General features: G+C 49.0%; 2 protein-coding genes across 2 annotated transcripts; both read left to right on the top strand.

Moving 5' to 3' along the window:
* Positions 1-706: 706 nt before the first annotated feature.
* Positions 707-6,420, top strand: IFT22 (intraflagellar transport 22). The gene is made up of 5 exons (XM_046667102.1): positions 707-799; positions 4,524-4,600; positions 4,727-4,816; positions 5,092-5,294; positions 5,876-6,420. The coding sequence occupies exons 1-5, from the start codon at positions 761-763 to the stop codon at positions 6,022-6,024; spliced, it is 558 nt and encodes a 185-aa protein (XP_046523058.1). The 5' UTR covers positions 707-760; the 3' UTR covers positions 6,025-6,420.
* A 4,874-nt stretch (positions 6,421-11,294) lies between these two features.
* LOC124242579 (uncharacterized) lies at positions 11,295-19,518 on the top strand. Its single transcript, XM_046667748.1, has 5 exons — positions 11,295-11,303; positions 13,121-13,277; positions 14,454-14,634; positions 16,534-16,663; positions 18,646-19,518. Exons 1-5 carry the CDS (start codon positions 11,295-11,297, stop codon positions 18,925-18,927), a joined length of 759 nt encoding a protein of 252 aa, XP_046523704.1. The 3' UTR covers positions 18,928-19,518.
* The last annotated feature ends 665 nt before the right edge of the window (positions 19,519-20,183 follow it).

Raw genomic sequence — 20,183 nt, 5'->3', positions numbered from 1 at the left:
TATCAGCACTCCTGGTACATACACACAATTTCATGGCCTCACCCGAAATTCTGGACCAGTTCCGTAGTTTAAGGCTGACCTCATGACTGAATTTAGCAGCAATGCTTTCAAACACCTGCACTGACCCTGAACAACGCCAGGGCATTCTCCTTTTGGTTTCTCCCAGATCATCCGAAAGACGCTGAGTGGTGAATTCCTTTACAGACACCAGAGACTCGCTTTTCCCCTGACCTTTTCTAGACTGGGCCAGGACCGAGATAAATCCGTTCTCAACGTGGACGGTATCAGGCCAGAGTGCTAAAGGCGTCAGATGCCTGGTTCCAGCCCCAGCTCACCAGCTACTTGGCCTGGGGTGACAAGGAGTGATAAAGATTAGCGACCCTCAATTCCGTCCCCTCCCTACAAAGAGAAAGGCCGGACTCGCGAGCTCTGCGCGCCTCCCCGCTCACAAGCGAGTCTGGATGCGGAGTTTTCGCTTCCTTGGTACCCTCTTCCTCTCCTTGCGCGCCCACTTTCAGACCGAAGCCGGCCCCGCCCCTCCCGGGCCGCGGTGACCGCCCCAGAGCCCCTAACGCGCCCAGCCCCGCGCATCTAGAACCCGCCCACTCCCGTCGGCCCCCGCGAGCCGCTCCCCGTCGCCATGGAAACGGAGGCAGCCAATCGGCGCGGCGGCTTCCGCTACGCCTTGACGACGGCGCGCGCTCGGACGGCACTGGGGGGGTGGGGGTGGACGCGGCCGGCCTGCGCGCGGCGGACTGCGATGCTCAAGGCCAAGATCCTCTTCGTGGGGCCCTCGGAGGTGAGGCCGGGGCCGGGGCCGGGCCCAGGCGAGCGCGGGGCCCCCATGGGGCAGGGCCTGGCGGACGGAGCCCTCCGGGAGGTGGGAGCCCAGTCCCCCCGCGCCCACCCGGTGTGCCCCGCTGGCCTCACCGTGAACTCGGCGCCTCCAGACTTGACCCAGTTTCACTAGGGGCCCAAGGTAGTGAGTGGCATTAAGGCACCAGAGCCTGGGTCGCACTTTGCGTCTGAGGTTGTCCCTAATGAATATGTCTAGGGGACCAGAAGAGCAGAAGGGGGAAACCGACTGGACTATTATCTGGTCTTGGAACAATTAGCTAATAATGTGTGTGGGGGGGGGGGAGGGGGCGGTTATATCTACTTGTGTACTTCACACCGTACACAAAACTAAGATTCAGATGGGCGAAAGCTGAACGTGTGAACAAAAGAACTGTAGAAGAAGTAGGTGACTATTCCCCAACTTCAGCACGGGCCAGGATCGCCTGGAGGGCGCATTAAAAACACAAATTGTTGGTCCTAGCCCTGTGTTTTGATTTTGTGGGTCTACGAGGGACCTGACAACTTGCATTTTGCTGGTGCTATCCGCCCAGAGGAACATATGGAAAGAAATGCTTTTAATCTGGAGGTAGGGAAGGTCTTCTTAAGCACAACACAAAATTGAAGAAACCTTAAAAGAAATGACAGTGAAGTTAAAGCCTGGGGAAGTGTTTGCAAAATATGTTACAAAAAAAGATAAACAGGGGGCCTGTCTGGTGGCACAGTAATTAAGTTTGCTCATTCCACTTCGGTAGCCTGGGGTTCGCCAGTTCGGGTCCCAGGTGTGGAGCTACGCCCCACTTGGCAAGCCATGCTGTGGCAGGTGTGCGACATAAAATAGAGGAAGATAGGCACAGATGTTAGCTCAGGGCCCATCTTCCTCAGCAAAAAGAGGAGGATTGGTGGCAGATGTTAGCTCAGGGCTAATCTTCCTCAAAACAACAAAAAAAAAGATAAGTAGAACACAGAAAAGTTTAAGAATCAGTAAAGAAAAGAGAAACAACTCAATAGAAAATCAAACGAAGGCTCTGCACACAAGAAATACAACTGACCAGTATGAGAAGATGCTCAGCTTTGCAGTCACAGGAACACAAATTAAAACAAAAAGATGATGCTTATTTGCTCATCAGATTGGCTGAGAAAGTTTAGAAGGCTGATAACAGCATCAGGATGCTTGTAGAGAAATGAGTACTCTAGGATTCTGTTGATGGAGTTATACATTGATAACAGCTTTTTTGGCAATCAAGTTATTAAAATTTAAAATGTGCATAGCTTTTAGTGCAGCAATTATGTTTCTCAAAATCTCCTGCAGCTGATACTTGTCCATATTCCCCATGAGTCATGTACAATATTGAACAGTTGGAAACACCCTAGGTGCCCAGCAATAAGAGAATGTCTAAATAAACTAAGGCACATTCTTGCTTTGGAAGACTGTGCAGCAGTTAAACAAAATGAGGCAAGTCTGTGTGTACTGACATGGAGAGCTCTCCAAGACATAAACTAGTAAGTGAAATAGACAAGTAACAACAACATGCACAGGAATATGAAACATAAAACAAGCATAGACACCTTTTTTTTTTAGTGGAAATTCTCAAATGTGTCCAAGAGGAGAAATAACTGTGAGCTCCCAGTCCTCGTCACCCAGCTTCAACAACAAAATATATTTCTGCACATACATTTCTCCCTTTCACTCACTACTCTTCAAATGTACCAACCTTTCTATTCCTTTAACACGCTCTGCCCGTTGCTGCCCTCGTGCCTTTGCGCTAGCTGTTCCCTCTGCTTGGAAGCCTGGTTGACTCATTGTCATTCAAATCTCACTTTAAATTTCATCTATTAAATTTCCGGACTGCCCAATCTCAAAGTCTCTATCACATTATCCTGCTTTATCCTAGTACTTATCACTCCCTCATCTTTTTGTAATTTATTCAACAGCACCTGCAGAAGGCAGACACTTAAAAATACCTTATGGGCCTAGCAGGCACTTTCTTCATTTTCCTGTGAGAACCCCTCCCCCCTCAATAAATTGGTTTTGACCAAGTTGTATATAGAAACTTTAAGGGCATAGAGGAAATATACAAATATGCTTTTATATTGTTTTATGTATTGGTGTCGCTATGTGCCCATTTAAAGGTACACTATGAAATACATTAATTTGGAAATGCTGTTTTGTTCCATTCTTGCATTTTGTGACAGTCGTATTTAAGCCCCTCACCTGCACCTTTGACACCTGAGGGCCCGTCATAATGGGAGCTGGCTTTTGAATCACCTAACAAAGCACACCGTGGAAGGAGTTAGGATCTAGCATCTTCTGAGTCTGTGTATGACCCTGTTCAGGACATGTACTCCAGCCTCGAGAACAGTGCCTATGACATGAGGGCATCTGCCTTATTCATTCGTCCTCTAGATCAGTATCCACCATCTCTACGCATAGCCACCTACTGTGTTATTCTCAAGTGCTGTTTAATTTGTGAGACCACATCCTCAGAAGAAGTTACGAAAGCAGTGTGATGCTCCTCCGTCTCTCCCCTTTTTTTCTGATTCTGTCAAGTTGCCTCTACGAGCCCCCGAAACTGGTTTAATTGAGGTGATTCTAGTCAAGCAGTTGTTGTTCAAAGAAAAGTAATTAAGGGAACAGGGCATGATTCGAGAGATTTTCATAAGTTCTCAAGTGTGGGAGATTCCCTTTCTTCTGAGGAATAATTTTGAGGGAGGGAAAAAAAGCTTGTTTGGGGCTGGCCCAGCGACGTAGCGGTTAAGTTCGTGCGCTCTGCTTCGGCGGTCCAGGGTTGGCAGGTTCAGGTCCTAGGCGCGGACCTATGCCCTGCTCATCAAGCCATGCCGCGGTGGCCTCCCACGTACAAAATAGAGGAAGATGGGCACTCTTGTGAGCTCAGGGCAAATCTTCCTCAGCACAAAGAGGAAGATTGGCAACGGGTGTTAGCTCAGGGCCGATCTCACCAGAAAAAACCAAAAGCTTGTTTTACATTCAGAAATGTACAGTAGTTTTTAAGTAAATGATGCAAATTTATAGAAAAGATCTGGAAAGTATGTCATAGTTGTTTATGTTTGGGGAGTGAATGGGATGGATAGACAGATGGATGCTTTGGTTGGAGGGACCGGGAGGGCTGTTGTGTTAATTTTCTTACAGGAACGTGTATTCCTTGTCTTATCTACAAGGAGAAACAGCCCAACATGAGAGGGCAGCACTGCCAGCCACCTGTCCCCAGACCTGGGACCCAGCTTTGACTTTGAACTTCTGTGTGCCCTTGAGGAACTCTCTTCCACTTTCTGGGCCTCAGTGGCTTCATGTCTGTGACAGACTGGGCTTTCTAGAAGAGGTGGAGAGGAGCAAGTGAGGAGAGAGACACACACTCACAATTGTTTTCTGTTATCCTCGGATAAGTTCACTGAGAGCCAGTGGGGAAGTCAGTGGGTAAAGTCACCCAGCGGCAGAGCCAGTGCTGGAACCCCGTGCTCCCTGGGTCCCAAGCAGGCTGCGCCCAGCGCATAGAGCACAGCAGCGAGGTCCACTAGCCAGAGAGAGCCCTCTGCCCCGCGATCTAGAGATCTGGGTGGCCGTGGCCTGTACTCCATCATGCCTCGTTCCAAGCCAGCTTCTGGAGTGCTCATTTACCATTTACTTTTGTGCTCTTCTGCAAAGATGTTTAGCATCTCTATTTTCACAGAGTGGAAAAACCGTTTTGGCCAACTTCCTGACAGAATCCTCTGACATCACCGAATACAACCCAACCCAAGGAGTGAGGTGAGCCCTGAGCGGTCTGTGTCCCGGCGCGCCCCCGTCCGTTGCCACCCCCCTCCTTGTGGTGCGGGTGGCCTTCCAGCAGTGCACTGTTTCCGAGGTAGAGATGCTGCCCTTGTTTTGCTGTAGGATCCTGGAATTTGAGAACCCGCATGTGACCAGCAACAACAAAGGCGCGGGCTGTGAATTTGAGCTCTGGGATTGTGGCGGCGACCCCAAGTACGTTTCCTTTTAAGAGAGTTTGCTTTGTCAAATGATTCAAAAATCAGCTGCCCGCCGGGCGCCTTGGACTCGGCCCGGCACACTTCGTAGCGTGCATGAGGGGCTTGATCCATTCTTTGGTGATAGGCACTGCTCTTGAAAGTTCAGTGGTTGAGTTATGATCCAGTGAGAAGCCATTTAGCAATTATTAAGACGAAGATATTATGTTTAAAGCCCACAGTGAGAAACCAGAACCGCCTGGCACACACTCCGAATGCTTGTCCGCCTCGCAGGTTTGAGTCTTGCTGGCCAGCCCTGATGAAGGACGCGCACGGCGTGGTGGTCGTCTTCAACGCCGACATGCCGAGCCACCTGAAGGAGCTCGAGATGTGGTACTCCTGCTTCGTCCAGCAGCAGCTCTTACAGGACACGCAGTGTCTCTTAATTGCGCACCACAAACCAGGCTCTGGGAGTGACAGAGGAAGCCTGTCCCTGTGTAAGGAGACTGGAGTTCTTGCTGCTCTTGTCTCGAATGTTCTGGGCGTTGGTATATGGCTGTATGTCTGAAACCAGCAGCTGTGTGCTGTAACTGAGTGCTTCCTGTGTCCTAGGCATTTGGTCTTCTCACCATCAGTGAGAAATCAGAATGGCCGAGTTGGGAGACCTGTCATACCATCTCGGCCAGGACCCTTAAAAGCAGGCAGACACTGAGAGAGGAAAAACGCTAGTTTTGGCCACTTATCAGTGCTATTAGGGACACTTTTCTGACTGGCCTTTTCTCAAGAAAAACTCCAATTTGCACATGACACACACCATTACAGAGGTGACAAAGTGATCATGGAAAACACTCAGAATAGTCAGAAATCTCTTCCTTTCTGGTGTCAGAACAGAGTTTTTCTATTGCCGGGGGGCAGTGTGGTACAAACCTTCCTGTTAAATTATGCCAAACAGACACAACTTTAGTTTTGGACTTTAGAAATTTAAACAAAATGGCTTCTATTAACTCTCGGGTCAGTGGAGCTCAAAGTGGCCCCTCATGAAAAGTTCATGCCTAATTACATTGTTTTCCTTCTAAAGCGCCGCCCTTGAACAAGCTGAGGCTGGTGCACTCGAACCTCGAGGATGACCCCGAGGAGATCCGGCTGGAATTCATCAAGTACTTAAAGAGCGTAGTCAGCTCGGTGTCTGAGAGCCGCGACCGGGAGGAGATGTCAATCATGGCCTAACCGGCCTCCACCTGGCCTCCTCCGCATCCCCAGAGACGTCCGCTTCTTTCCCAGTGCAGCTCAGCCGCCTTGACCAGCTGCCTGTGGCTGTAGAAGTTCTCCTTGTCTGCTCAAAGGTACCGTCAGCCAGGGAGTTGACTCATGCCATCTATTCTCTGTCCGCAGTTCACTTGAGAAAATCCTGTTATTCAATTCTGCTTCCTTTGCCCCAGACCTCTCCAAAGAGCTGGAGAACTGAGGTGGTTGTTTTTCCCCCTCACATATGTCAAGTTATAAAAATTGTGGAGTTGTAACTGTCAAAGCCCAATGATACAACCGTAGTTTAATCCGTGTGTATTGGTTTGAGCGTCATTTTCATCCTTAATTCACTCAATAAAGCCCGACGTGTTGAGCATCTTCCGTGTGCTGCACTGTTGCAGCTGCTGCCCACATACAGCATGAACTAAACAGATAAACATCCTTGCCTCACGCAGCGTCCATTTTATTCTTCTAAGTACTGGTGACATAGAGTCAAAAACTTAAGTCCTGTGCCTTGGATATGGGAAAAGTTGTAGACTCTTCATTTTCTGTGATTGGTCTCATTCTCACGCTCCCATCCTCTGAGACCATGAGGGACCTGGAGCAGTGACGATGCCAAAGGAAGATACAGTCGATCCTCAGTCGTGGATTCCATTATTTGCGAATTGGTCTGCTCGCTAGAATTTGTTTGTAACCCCCAACTCGGCACTCACAGAGCTTTCACAGTTACTCAGAGGGGCAAGAAGTCTGAATAGGTAGATGCGCACTTTCCCAGCTGAGGCTGAACAACGCAGCACCCTGCCCTCTTGCTTCAGCTCTCCTCCTGTAAACGAGGGTCCCCGTCACCGTCTGTTCAGTGCCACATTTTGCATGCTTGTGCTTTTCATTGGTGATTTTGCTGTTTAAAATGGCCCCCAAACGTAGTGCTGAAGCGCTGTCTAGTGTTCCTGAGGGCAAGAAGGCTGGGAGGTGCCTCACGGAGGAAAACAGGCCTTAGATAAGCCTCGTTCAGCATGAGTTACAGTGCTGTTGGCTGTGGGTCCAATGTCAGTGAAGCCAGAACCTACATTAAATAAAGCGTCTTTAAACAGAAGCACACATAAGACAACGTTACATATTGATGGTTGATGAAAATGTTGTGATCAGAGGTGTGCAGGAACCTAACCCTGTTTTTCCCTGGGAGCGATGGTTCGTTGTTCACTAATCCAGTGTTCGCGGTGACTTTGCAGAACACAGTGACTGCGAATAATGAGAATCAACTGTATTTCCCCTCTTGCAGTTTAAAAGTTTTCAGGTTAGTTCAGGCTCTGGGATAAATATCTCATCAGCTCAGTGTTACAGTCCACTCCCTCTGCCTTCTCCCCGAGACGGTTGTCAGGGTGCCTGGACAGGGTTTGTGCCATTGTGTTGGGGTGGGGCAGCTGTCCTGAGGGCAGGTCCTCAGGTTTCCTCCCTGACCTCTGTCAAGATGTCTCTGGCCACCCTACTGGCGGTCTCCTGCCAAGTCCAAGGCTGGGAAGGTTCGTGGCCTGGGCTCCACCCGTGGGACCAGCGCTCCCCAGGCTGACTCAGCCCAGTCCTGGCTGGGGCTGGCCCTGCACATCTCAGAGGCAGCTGTGGCCTCCCCCGTCCCAGGTCTCTGTGTCTGTATGGCAGGATCACTTTGCCCCTTGCCACAGTTGGCCTGTCCAGTTGATTCTCAACTCACAGCTTCCTGGGAGAAAAACAGGATTTTCGGGGGAATCAAGAATTTGGCAGGTGAGGGGCCGGCCCCGTGGCCGAGTGGTTAAGTTTGCGCGCTCCACTTCCACAGCCCAGAGTTTTGCTGGTTCGGATCCTGGGCGTGGACATGGCACCGCTCATCAAGCCATGCTGAGGCAGCATCCCACACAGCACAACCAGAGGGACCCACAACTAAAATATACAACTGTGTACCAGGGGGGCTTTGGGAAAAAAGGAAGAATTTTAAAAATCTTAAAAAAATAAATAAAAGAATTTGGTAGGTGAATATTTTCAAAATATTATTCCTGTTATTATCGTAAGAAATGCAATGATATTTTCATTGTAAACTTAACAGGAGGTTTACCTGCTCACTTAGGATAATTTTTTAATTTTAAAAATATTATCTTTTTTAAAATTGTGTTAAAATATACGTAACATAAAATTTACCATTTTGACCATTTTTAAGTGTACAATTCTGTGGCATTAAGTACATTCACATTGTTGTGCAGCCGTCACCATCATCCCTCTCCAGAACTTTCCATCTTCCCAAACTGAAACTCTGCCCCCATTAAACGCTAACTCCCCGTCCCCACCCCCCGCCCGGGCCCCTGACACCCGCCGTTCTCTTCCTGTCTCCGTGCATCTGACTGCTCCAGGGGCCTCCTACAAGTGGAGTCACAGTGTTTGTCCTTTTGTGCCTGGCTTATTTCACTCAGCATAATGTCCTCAAAGTCCATCCGTGTTGTGGCAGGTGTCAGAACTTCCTTCCTTTTTAAGGCTCAATAATATTCCACTGTGTGGATAGACCACATTTAGTTTATCCATTCATCTGTTGGTTATTGTGAATAATTTGCTAGGAATATTAGTGTACAGTTCACCTAGGATATTTTTGAAGAATGTTCGCATTTAACCTCTCCAAGATTTTATTTTTATCTAGATGTCCTTGATATCTCGATACTGCATCACATTGGAAGGTGGAAACATACATTTTCTAAAAAGTTGTTTATCATCTCAGAGGAATTTAATTCTTCAATATTATTTCATGTAATACAAGTAAAAACAATGTCATGTTGTCATAACACCTAATTTGTGAAAATGCTCAAAAGATTTAAAGCTCAGAATAACCAAATATGGTGAGTTTTAGTTTATTGTACAAGAGAGTTTGTTTTAATCTTAGGAGTTACTGTTCAGTCATAATTTTTATATTTGTAATTTTTTAACATAGCCAACCTGAAAATACATTAAGCAGATCGAAAGTTAGATGTCGATCTTTTCAACTGAGAGTGGGAGAAAAGTAGAGACGCTGAAGAGAAAGGCATGTGTATGCCCCCGTGCCTTTCCCTTTTGTAGTGAGGAGGCTGAACTGTGGCTGTGTGGGCCATCTGTTTGGGAGCGTGGCTTTTGCAGATAATGACAATCCCCTGGTAAATTTCCACTGAACCCCAGTGAACCTTGAGTGAACTGCCTGGCTTACCTGTGAGCACATTTTAAGCCCAGGTTAACTTCCCGCCTGACCTGCTCTCAGTGGGAACATACATAAGGAGCACAAAATAACGTTACTGGCAACTGGAGCAAATCAGCTTTACATAATAGCTGCAGTAGTAATAATTAATCTTGAGAATACAGCTCCAAGACAAAAAGAAGTTATTTTTATCTGATTTTTAATGATTATCCAAGAGCTCAAGAGAAAAATTAACCCAGCAGCTTTCATTTATGTTAATGGCCAGGGTACAACCCCGTGAGTTCTTGAATCAAGAAAAATGTGTTAAATTTTAATAGGCCACACGTGCATGAGTTACATGAGGATGTTCAATGAAGAAGTCGCCCTGTCTGCTCCGTCCCTGAGCCCCGGTCCCTCTCAGGCAGCCCCTACCTTGCGTCTTCTGTCAGGCCGTCTGGGCACACGCACATGTGATTTGTGAGTGGAGATGGTAGCAAACTGTTGACACTTTTCTACAACTTGTTTTTTACGCTTTTTTATCTTGGGAATTTGTGTCAATACAGATAGAGCTGCCTCGTCCCTTTTTTACAGCTGCATAATATTCCACCTAACTGTTTAGGTTGGCATTTTATATTGGATAATTCTAATAACCATTTATGTTGCAATATTGTATTTTTATTGATGGACATTTTTAACGGTATTGGAAAACATGATTTGGAATATAAATATGTTTGCCTGTGGAAGTTTAGAGAAGTGTTTCAACCATCAGCCCTTTGGAGGGAAGGATCTGGGCATCCTAGTTCTGGTTTATAATTTCACAGGGCCATTTTGTAACGCACAAAGTGACTTCTGCCATGCCTGTGCTGGCATACGGTTGAGGTAAGATGACTTTCTTTCTCCAGGTGTGACATGCACATGAAACAACCTAGTCACCTGGGGAACCCAGGAGAGCTCAGCAGGGCCCCAGGGAACGTGTCGGGGAGTGAGGGTGCGCATGAGTGACATGGGGGGTGGAGCTGAGTGTGTGGGTGAGGGGAGAAGACGAGGGCACAGATGGTGAAGGGCCTCTCAGACCAGGCCAAGAAGGGAGAGTTTGAGGTGCCACCGACAGAGTTTCACTGCAGATGAACGTGGTCACATCTCCATTGGAGAAGAACCCCTCTGACGGCAGCAGGAGGGCTGGGCTGGAGGGAGGAAGGACACGGTGCGGGGGCTGCTGTCATTTCTTGGTTTGTGGCTGCATCGCTCCGGTCTCCTAGGCCAGCATCTTTGCGTCTCTCTCTGCTCCATCTGCGCCTCGCCTTCTCTCCGTATCTGACTCAAACCCCCCTTGACCACTCTCTTCTAAGGACAACTATAATTGCATTCAAGGCCCACCCGGATAATCCAGGATAATCTCCCCATCTAAAGATCCTTAACTTCATCACGTCTGCAAAGTCGCTTTTTCCAAGTAAAGTGAAATCTGCAGGTCCCAGGAATTAGGACCTGATATATCTGGGGGCCGTTATTCAGCATCCCTCAGATGCCATTCACTGAGGGTTAGTGGAAGAGGAGCAGGTTTGGGGGGAAGACGACAAATGACTAGTCCATGATGACCCAGCAAGGTAGGAACATGGACCCCGTGCCCCTGCTCTTTCTCCTGCCTTGTGCTAACTGCGCACATGAGTCCACAGTGGACATGGCTAAGAGTGTCCCCTTGGAGACTAAACCTCTCAAAGTAGTGAAACCACCACCACCACCGCAAGAAGAGCAGGACGAATAACCGTTTTTGAAGCCAGGCTTCTCCAAAAATGGCTTGTGAGTATGTTGCAGACAGAACTAGCATCCTGCTTCTTGAAACCAAACAGATGACCACGCAGTATTCTCACGCTCTATCTGCCGTGAAGAACACTATGACCTATTCACTTACATTGTAACTAAACGTCCATCTCGGAACTGTTCAGGAAGGCCCCTGGAAACATTAGACTGCTTATGGAACACCAGAAGACCCTTATGTCCACAGGGTGGGTGACATTGCCGTGACAAAGAGTAGAGCTTTGCTGGTAATTGATGACGTGAGAGTTAATAAAATGCAGTACTCCGGATACCCATGGAACAGGTAACTGCATTTGTACCACTTAAGAAAATTGTTCTGAACCGTGGGTCTCCTAGATCTTGACTTCAGCTGTCCCCACCTGATTGTTGAGAGTTACATGAATATCCTGGCCTTGGCTGAGGCTGTCTCAGCAAATGTACTCTTCCCTTAGGCAAGAAATGAAGGAGTCCACGTTTTAAAAACCGAAACCAAAGAAATGAAATGAGGAGGGAGGGAACTTTCTGCTTTTGAATGTTAAGAACAGATTACATATTTTTCGTGTGACTTCTAAACGACTTTATCAGTTAAATAATTCTCTACATTTATGATACGGGCCATTCTTCCTACTGAAGTTAAAAGCCGATGGAAATGTGTCTGCCAAGTATTCCCACTTCAAAAGGAAAGGTCCTGGTGCTTTGATGTGAGCAACACCTCATCCATCTTTCTGCACAGTAGAGTTCATGCCCATCTAGGCTTTGTGATAGCCTTTGAAAGCACGCCTCCTTTCTCTAAAGCCTTGGGGCAGGTTTACTCCACACAGCTTTTTGGATCAGGGATAATGATAGATCTTAGACAAAGTGTTGGGTACAATAACATCTATTTTACGTTAATAGTCTTACTGGATTTGTGATGAGTACTTCCTACAAGAACCATCCTTTCTTTCATCTTGTGTGTGACTTTCCAAGGCCGGGAAAAGCCCTACGTGTGAATTACCCCTATCATGCAATGAAATATTTTGTTCAAGGAAATAAAATTCAGAGTAAATGAGGAACTAGGTTTCTATTTATAGAAACCTATTTCAAGTACTTTAAAAAAATATTTTGCAAATCCAAGTACACTTGGAATGTATCACCCTTTTTGGATACAACTGTTAAAAGCAGGAGGTTGTGCTCTGCCTTTTGAAAAAATAGTGACAAGTTTTAAGGTAGTGATCACAAATGAGATGAAGAACAATCCAAAGAGGATGGTTCTTATGTCTGAGGAGCCTGATGGGAGGCAGGAGGTGAGGTCAAACACACGTGCCAGCCAAGGAACGTGGACTTGAGCCCTCGAAGAGCCCTAAGCAGAGCAGGAACAATTACTTCGGTGGCCACGTGGAGAATAGACAAGAGGAACAAGGCGGCGGGCGGTTGACCAGGAAATGTAGTGTCTTAAATACAGCACTGAGGGTTGGCATGAAGACAAAGGGACAGGTTCCATAAGTATTTAGGCGGTAAAATTCGTGTTTGGGCGACAAAAAGGGAGAAGGTGAGTTTTATCCCTTATTGTCAGCGTGCCTGGCTTATCTCAAGGGCTCAAGGTAGAGGCAGGTAATCAACGACTACATTTCCCATAGTCCTTAGGGCAGGATCGCCTTCGTTTCCCAGAGGGCTGTGCGATGTTCGCCCTCAGCGTCGTGGAAAAAAGGCAAACGAGAGGGGATGTACTCTTTAACGTTGCTTTATAACCAAGTTTCCCATCCTTCTCTCTTCTATCCCTCTTCTCTGTCTCCAATGCCTCTTTTCTTTGGGCTTCAGGAGCCCAAATACCCCGGGACTCGTCTCCTGGGCAACGTTACCGCTTCGTTACCGCGCGACCACAAGCGGAGTGTGCTCGGAGCCTTCTGGGAAATGTAGTTCGGCCTCCCCGGGGCCCCGGCCCAGACTAATGGCTCTGCCTCCTCGGGCCCCAGAACCAACGGCTGGATGTGCGGTCACGTGACCGGCCCGTCTGGAAGCCGGGGGAGTGGGGGCTGTTCTGCGCAAGGCCACCGGGAGGCCCAGGCCGCGGACGGTCGCAGAGCCGGCGCCGGCCCGTCTCCGTGGTAACCGGCTCGCCGCAGAGGCCTCTGGGAATTGTAGTTGGGCGGGGTGGGGTCCGCGCCGCTGCCGTTAGCGCTCGCCGCCGCGGTGAGAGCGGGCGCGGTAGCCGCAGCCCGGCCCGGCCTTTGGCGGCGAGGGTTCCCAGCGTCCGGGGCGGGCTCCTCCGCGGTACCGCAGCCACCGAGCATCCAGGCAGGTGGGCAGCCGCCCGGAAGGGCGAGGTGGCGGCCCCGTCCGCCTCGGGCACCTCCCCGGCCCGCTCCCTCCGGCCCGGGCGCCGCCCCTCGGCGGGTCTCCCGAGGGTCCCTGGGAGGGAGTATTTGGGGGCGTTTGCGTGGACTCACACGGTGCATCGTAGTGATGTGAGGGGTGTCCGAGTGGATCCAGTCCAGTCCTGTTCCGTTAGAGAAGCGGGAACCAGGCCCGGCGAGAGCCGATGATTTGCCCCTAATGCAGGACCGGTCTCGGGGCTGCCTGCGCACCCCTTTATTTCCAGCGCGAGGCACAGTGCCTGGCACGGAGCAGGCGCTCGAGCGTTTGTTAAGTGTCATTTCGTTCTTAGACAAACACTTCAACAAGTAAATTACAAGATAAACAAGATTCTTTAAGAGGGAAATGGACCTGTAGACCAAGAGATTTATCAGCCAGATGCAACGTTTATACCTTGTCCAGATCACGATTCTAACAACCAACCGTGAAATTTTTTAAAAATGAGGGAAATGTGAACATTGATGATATTTAAGGAATTATTCTTTAGAATTTTTAGTTGCGATAACGCTATTGGGGTAATGCTTTAGAAAGGAGAAGAGTTTTAGGACACACACTGCAGATTTTATGGATGAAATGATGTGAGATTTGTTGGAAAAATGTCCAGTGTGGTGGGGAGGAGGCGAGGAGCAGAGGAAAGGCGATTGGCTGAGTGTCCATAAGTGCTAGAGATGCGTGCACGGAGAACACTAAACTATTCTACCATCATATATGTTCAAAACATATTACATATGTTTTTTAAGTGTAATTTTAATCCTGTCTGCTAGAGATACATGCTGAGTTATCTATCAGAAAAAAGGTCTGATGTCTGGGATTTGCTTAAAATACTACACACACACACATACACAAAGAGTGGTGGGGCATGAAGGAAGCAAGAATGGCAGAAAATGAATGGCGTTGGAAGCTGGGAGATGGGTACGTGAGAGTTCATTGTATTTATTATATTCTCTTTAGTGACATTGAAAATTTCCATCATCAAGGAGTTTTGTTTAATTTTTTTAAATGTATTTTATGTGTTTCAGAAAGTTTTTGAAATATAAAGAAGCATTTCTCTGAAATTTAACCCTCCCACAGTACAAGTGACCTTCCTTGGGGACTTTTCCAGCCAAGAATGATCACAGCCGCGAGGGAGTCTGTATCCTTGGACCCCCAGGCCCCTCAAAAGCAGGACAGAATTGTGGTGGTGAAGGTGGAGGCAGAGGGCCACTTTATCCTCGCAGCCGGGAGCTGGCCCACTCGCGCTTCAGACGGTTCTACCACCAGGAGACCAGGAGATTTGCCACCCGGTGAGGTTCTGCGATGTCCCCATGAGCTCTGCCACCAGGGGCTGAGGCTGGAGAGACATCGCAAGCTGCCCATCCTGGAGCTGCTGATGCTGGAGCAGTTCCTGGCCATCCTGCCCCCGGGGCTGCAGAGCTGGGGCTGGGAGGGCCCCTGGGCCGTGGAGAGGAGCTGGCTGTGACGGTGAGAGCTCAGTGAGCCGGGCCCGGCGGGTAGGAGAAGAGAGAACTAATGTGTGCAAATAGGGAGGGTCGGTCCTCCGAAGAAAACTAAGGCCCAAGCCATTCTCACCCAACACTGCGTCTCTCCATTCCTCTTAGCTCTTCCCTTTGACCTTTGGGGCATAAATTAGACATTGGATGATTTCCTGGGGTGGTTTTTTTCTCTGATGTTCTGATTCTCATTGTTACTTGGGAATGCTTCCTTTAAATCGTTGTTTAAACCCCTGATTTTTAAATCATACTCTACAGAAACTAAAATATATACTCTTCTTCTAGAATACAGAATTAAGTACAAGTTTCCCGTTTCTGGCTGAACCTCCCACTCTGGGTGCTCCATTTCCACTGACTTCTTGGGACGTGGAGAGAAGTAAAGGCCGACTGTGTCCCTTCTGTTAGACTAACCGTGGGGCCCTGAGGCGTGTCGTCTTTCCACATTCTGTTCTTAGCAAGCTTTTATCTCTCGGAACACAAATCCAGCAGACGCCTCGGCCTCATCCTCATGAGGGACCGTGAGCAGGGGCCACCCAGCTCTGTGGCTCCCAGATTCCCGCCCTCAGAGACTGTGCGAGATCTGTCGTGTGTGTGTTGTGTTCAGCTGCTGAGTTTTAGAGTAATTTGTTACGCAGCAATGGAAACTGATACAAGTGTTCTAACAAAGGATTTGGGTATGGTTTCCAGGTTTTAGAAGCCAACTGGGAGAGGTAGGTTGGATTCAGAAAAATGAATTTCTGGGCTGTTCTCATGGCTTTTGAGAACGACTGGACAGAATATTTGAAACTAGGACATATAGGGAAAAATTTAGGAAATGTCATATCAGTAGATTCAAATTATATTTAATGTAACTCAGTTTTTTAGGTTTTAAAATTATTTTATCAAAATTTAATTTGAAACCATTAAATTGTACATTTTAAATATATGCTTTTTTTTTTTTTTTTTTTTGCTGAGGAAGATTCACCTTGGGCTAACATCTGTGCCAGTCTTCCTCTATTTTGTATGTGGGTCACCACCACATTATGGCTGATGAGTGGAGTAGGTCCACGCCCTGAGAACTGAACCCCAGCTGCTGAACCGGAGCGCACCAAACTTAACCACTAGGCCACAGGGCTGGCCAAATAGATGTAATTTTTTCTTTTTTTTCTTTTTTTTTTTTGAGGAAGATTAGCCCTGAGCTAACCACTGCCAGTCCTCCTCCCTTCTGCTGAGGAAGCCTGGCCCTGAGCCGACATCCATGCCCATCTTCCTCTACACGTGCAATGCCTACCACAGCATGGCTTGCCTAGTGGTGCCATGTCCGCACCCGAGATCTGAACCGGTGAACCCCGGGCCGCCAAGAAGGGGAACGCATGAACTTAATCGCTGCACCACTGGGCCAGCCCTAGATGCAAGTTTTAATTCTCAACTATACTTCAATAAAGCTGGGCAAAAATTTTTTAAATAAAATAAATTTTTAAAAATTTACATTATCTCTGGGAAATAGGATTATGAAGGACTTTGAACATTTTTATTAAATATGTAATGTTTCTTTTTTGCAATGAACTGATGTTGCTCCGTAATCAGAAAAGAATAATTTTTAAAGAAATATGCTGGAGGGAAAAGTCTAACAAGACATCTTCTAAAAAAAAAAAAAAGCAAGTAATTTCCTTTATTTCCTTTAAAGCTCCCAATTTTCTTAATTGTCTTCAGGACCGGAAGTTTCCTGGGGGCAGAGGGCACCTCCACCAGCGGCACAAGAACCACCACACGTCGCCAGCTTCAGCCAGTGAGACCCAGTTCAAACGCGGATCTTGGGAGCTCCACCCCCTCCAAGCCAGTGGTAAGAGGCAGCTTCCCCTGGGGAGGAGATTGGGGTCCTCGTTCCTTCTTCCTGGGTCCTCCTGTGCTGAAAAGCAGGACAGAACATCACAGCTTACAGATCTGTGCTGGGAGCCGAGTGTGATCATTGAACTAGCATGAGACCATAAGTGTGGAATGTAGAGAGGTACTGAGGTCATTGGAGGACAAGAAACAGAATGGAACCCCTCCGTCGTCTCAGTCATCCACAGGGGCCCCTGCCAGAGCTGAGCGTCCCTGTGGTGTGGTAGCTTTTTGGCCAAACCACGCTCCATGGTGTGGCTCACAGAGACCTTTCTTGACAATGAGATGATCTTGTCTTCTTCCCTCCATGTAGTCTGTACTCAGCGTTTGGAGGGAACCCAGGAGATCAAGTCACCTTGTTGGGTTTATGGAGGGGCCCTGCTCCAGGGCAAGGCAGGCAGTTGGGAATCAGGAGAACAGGCTCAATGAGGCATCTCCCCAGCGGGAGGGGGCAGCCGGCAGGGTGGAGGGGCTGGACGCGCTGCTGTCTCTCCCTCAGAGAGGAGTGGTTCCATCGCTGTTTCTGTTGCTGTAAATTCTCAGAACTCAGTACCTTCCCTTGTAACAGGACTATAATGCTCCTTGCAAAGCCAAATATCCCCCACCAGGGGGTGCTGTTTTAGACCAGCAGTGCCAGCCTGGCCTTGCGTGAGCACCGGGGGCCAAGAGTTCACCTCCCAGATTTGGACGTGTCCATAGACACCTAGTCGGGGAGCATCAGGTCCCTTCTCTTGGGAGTGTAGTTTGACTGAAGAGCTCCCACAATGAAATAAGTGACACACTCACAACTTCTAGCATCTCCTGTCACTGTTGGGATCCATGGGACACAGAAGGCGGGGAGGCCAAGGCAGGGATGACATTCATCTGGTGCCACCAGCACGGATGGACGGGTTGTGAAAGTATTGAAACGCTTCTAGACTGGTTGGTAAGCAGCTGCCGCTCTGTCCCTGAGTGCCCTGCCAGCCCTTTGGCCACCCGGTGATGCCCCCGATCCGCAAGACCTTCCCAGGGTCCACCCTTTAATGGTTATCACCAGGTCCCACCAGAGGTCTCCAGGTGAGACCAGCATCTGTTCTAATCAGTCAGTCTGGCCCTACCAGTTAAGTGTTTGTAACATGCTCCTTGGCCCCTGCCTTGTGGCCCGTGCTCGTGAGGGACAGCTGAGCAGCACAGAGCAGCGAGACGGGCACTGGAACCAACTGGATTCGGGTCCTGCCTCCTCTGCGTACTAGCTGTGCCGTTTGGGGCAAGTCCTTGAACTTCTCTGAGCCTCAGTTTCCTCATCTGTAAGCGTCAAATAAAATAATAGATGAGAACGTACTTTGTAAACTACAACGTGCCCCCATGTAAAAGTTATTTTTTTATTACCGTTTATGACATCTATGAGTCTTTGTCCAACACGGGACCGCACCCTCAAAGCCAGCGTTCATCCCTCGGCCTCCGCTCCTTCCTTTTACCCTTTCTGCAGCTACTTCAACCTCTATCCCCTGCCGCCCTCCAGGGGACGCCCAAGGACTCCATTCTGCTGAGGTCACAGCCTTGGCCCCCCTGGGACAGTGTCCTCAACCACCTGCCCACCGCGCCCTCTTCCTGTGTGGCCAAGTCATTCTCCCAGAAGCTTCCTTAGACTTCCCCTCCTGTCACCCCACTACCAAGCTTTTTCCTCCTCCTCTCCCCAGATTTGTAAAATAATAATTTGAGAGGTTTTCGTTAATATAAAAGGAATACATGTTTGTGACAGAACATTGGGAAAATACAAATATGCCTGAAAGGAAAATGGAAGTAACTCATAATCTCACCGTATATATACTATTTTATAAGCTACTGTAAAAATATATATGATCATGAAATTCTTTTACAGCCTCATTTTTCATCGTGGTGTCACATGCCGCCGTTCATGTCATGGGTCCCCTGTGATCGGCAGGGGTTTTATCTCCACAGCCACCTTTGCACAGCAATAATATTTGGATTCTCTCCGTCTGGGTTCCGATGGTGACCTCAGGACTGAGGACGGCTTCAGCTCAGATCAGGAACTTGCTGAAGGAAGGCCTCCCCAGTGACTCAAGCAGACTCCAGGGAAGCTCTGCAGGCGCCAGAGCTGGGAGGCCCGCAGAATGTTCCAGGCCCTTGGGCCGCCTCAGGGAACCTCCCAGAGAGCAGGCCGAGCAGCCATCCTGCCCAAGAGAGGAGTTTCAAGCAGGAGAGAGAAGAGACAAGCCATGAAGGTGACAAGTGACAAGCCTGCAGGCCAGGTGAGCTCCTGGTTCCAGATTAGAAAAGATGTCCGGGCAAAGGCCACAGCGATGTCACACGTGTGGCTGTGGTCGAGCAGACACAGCCCTCGTTCAGCATCAGAGCCCATGCGGAAGAGAAGCCTCAGGTGTGAGCGAGTGGAACCGACTTCCAGATCACCCAGAGCCCGTGTGACAGGTCAGGAGGCTGTTACTTTGATGAGAAAAGGAGAGAGGCGGGACCACTATGGCCCTGAGCAGGGAAGCTGGTGTGTGTGAGCTGAGGGGCACGAAGGACACAGCTAGACACGGTCCCCAAACACAGGCCTTCTCTGCGTGGCTTCGTCACCACCAGGTGTGTGCTCCCCAGGTGCCGAAGGGCAAGGGAGCTGGCCCGCTCAGCCACTCGTCAGCAGGCCACTCAGCTCCCACATCAGCCACCTGGCCTCCACCTTAGTCCCTTCTTACGCCACTTTTCTGTCACTTCTGCTCTTTTGTAAGAAACATAATACATTTTTTCTCTTCTCAACAAGCGTAATACATGTCCATAACAGACACTTTTAAAATACATGTAAACAAAATGAAAAAAATCTAGTCACCTATTCCAGAATCACGGGTAACATGGAGTGTCTTTCTAGCATTTCTTCCTAAGCATATATATACATTTTCTCCATTTTTCAGGTTTCTCTAAAAAAAGAGGTAGGGAACCTCCCTGCAGTCCGACTTCCTTTCACCTGGGAGCCGAGAATGGGAACCCAGAGAAGCCTGTGTCTTGTGGAACCCGCCCTGGCGGCCTCAGGAGCAGGACCTCTTTCGGCCACCAGAGGGGGGTGTCTGCTCACGCACGTCTGTCCCAGTTTTCTCCTCGGGTCCAGGAACGGGCAGCTCCCCTGGAAGCCACCGTGGCCGCTCCTCGCTTTATTGCTCATTCTGCTCCCTGCCCCCCCCGGGAAACCTTCTTGGTTCCTGAGGAGAAACAGACCGAACTCCCAGGCTCCCTCTGGACCACGTCTGCCCAGATTTCCCGCAGCCTTGGACAGCTCTCCTCGCCGGTGCCGCCTTTGGGCCTCAGAGGGAGGGGATGAACTGCTTCCCGTTGTTCTCAGGGTCGAGTCCCGAGGCCCTGGACGGCCCGGCCCCTCTCTGTTCCTCCCCCCCTCCCTCCACGTTGGGCTCCGTTTTCCTCACTTACACTACACTGGCCATCTTCCGGCTCCGTTCACTCTGTTCCCTCACCAGCTGACCCTC

This window comes from Equus quagga, chromosome 7 (genome assembly GCF_021613505.1).
Source record: "Equus quagga isolate Etosha38 chromosome 7, UCLA_HA_Equagga_1.0, whole genome shotgun sequence".
NCBI classification, from domain to species: Eukaryota; Metazoa; Chordata; class Mammalia; order Perissodactyla; family Equidae; genus Equus; species Equus quagga.
The sequence above is the reverse complement of the archived record's forward strand: the minus strand, read 5'-3'. Positions and strand labels throughout refer to the sequence as shown.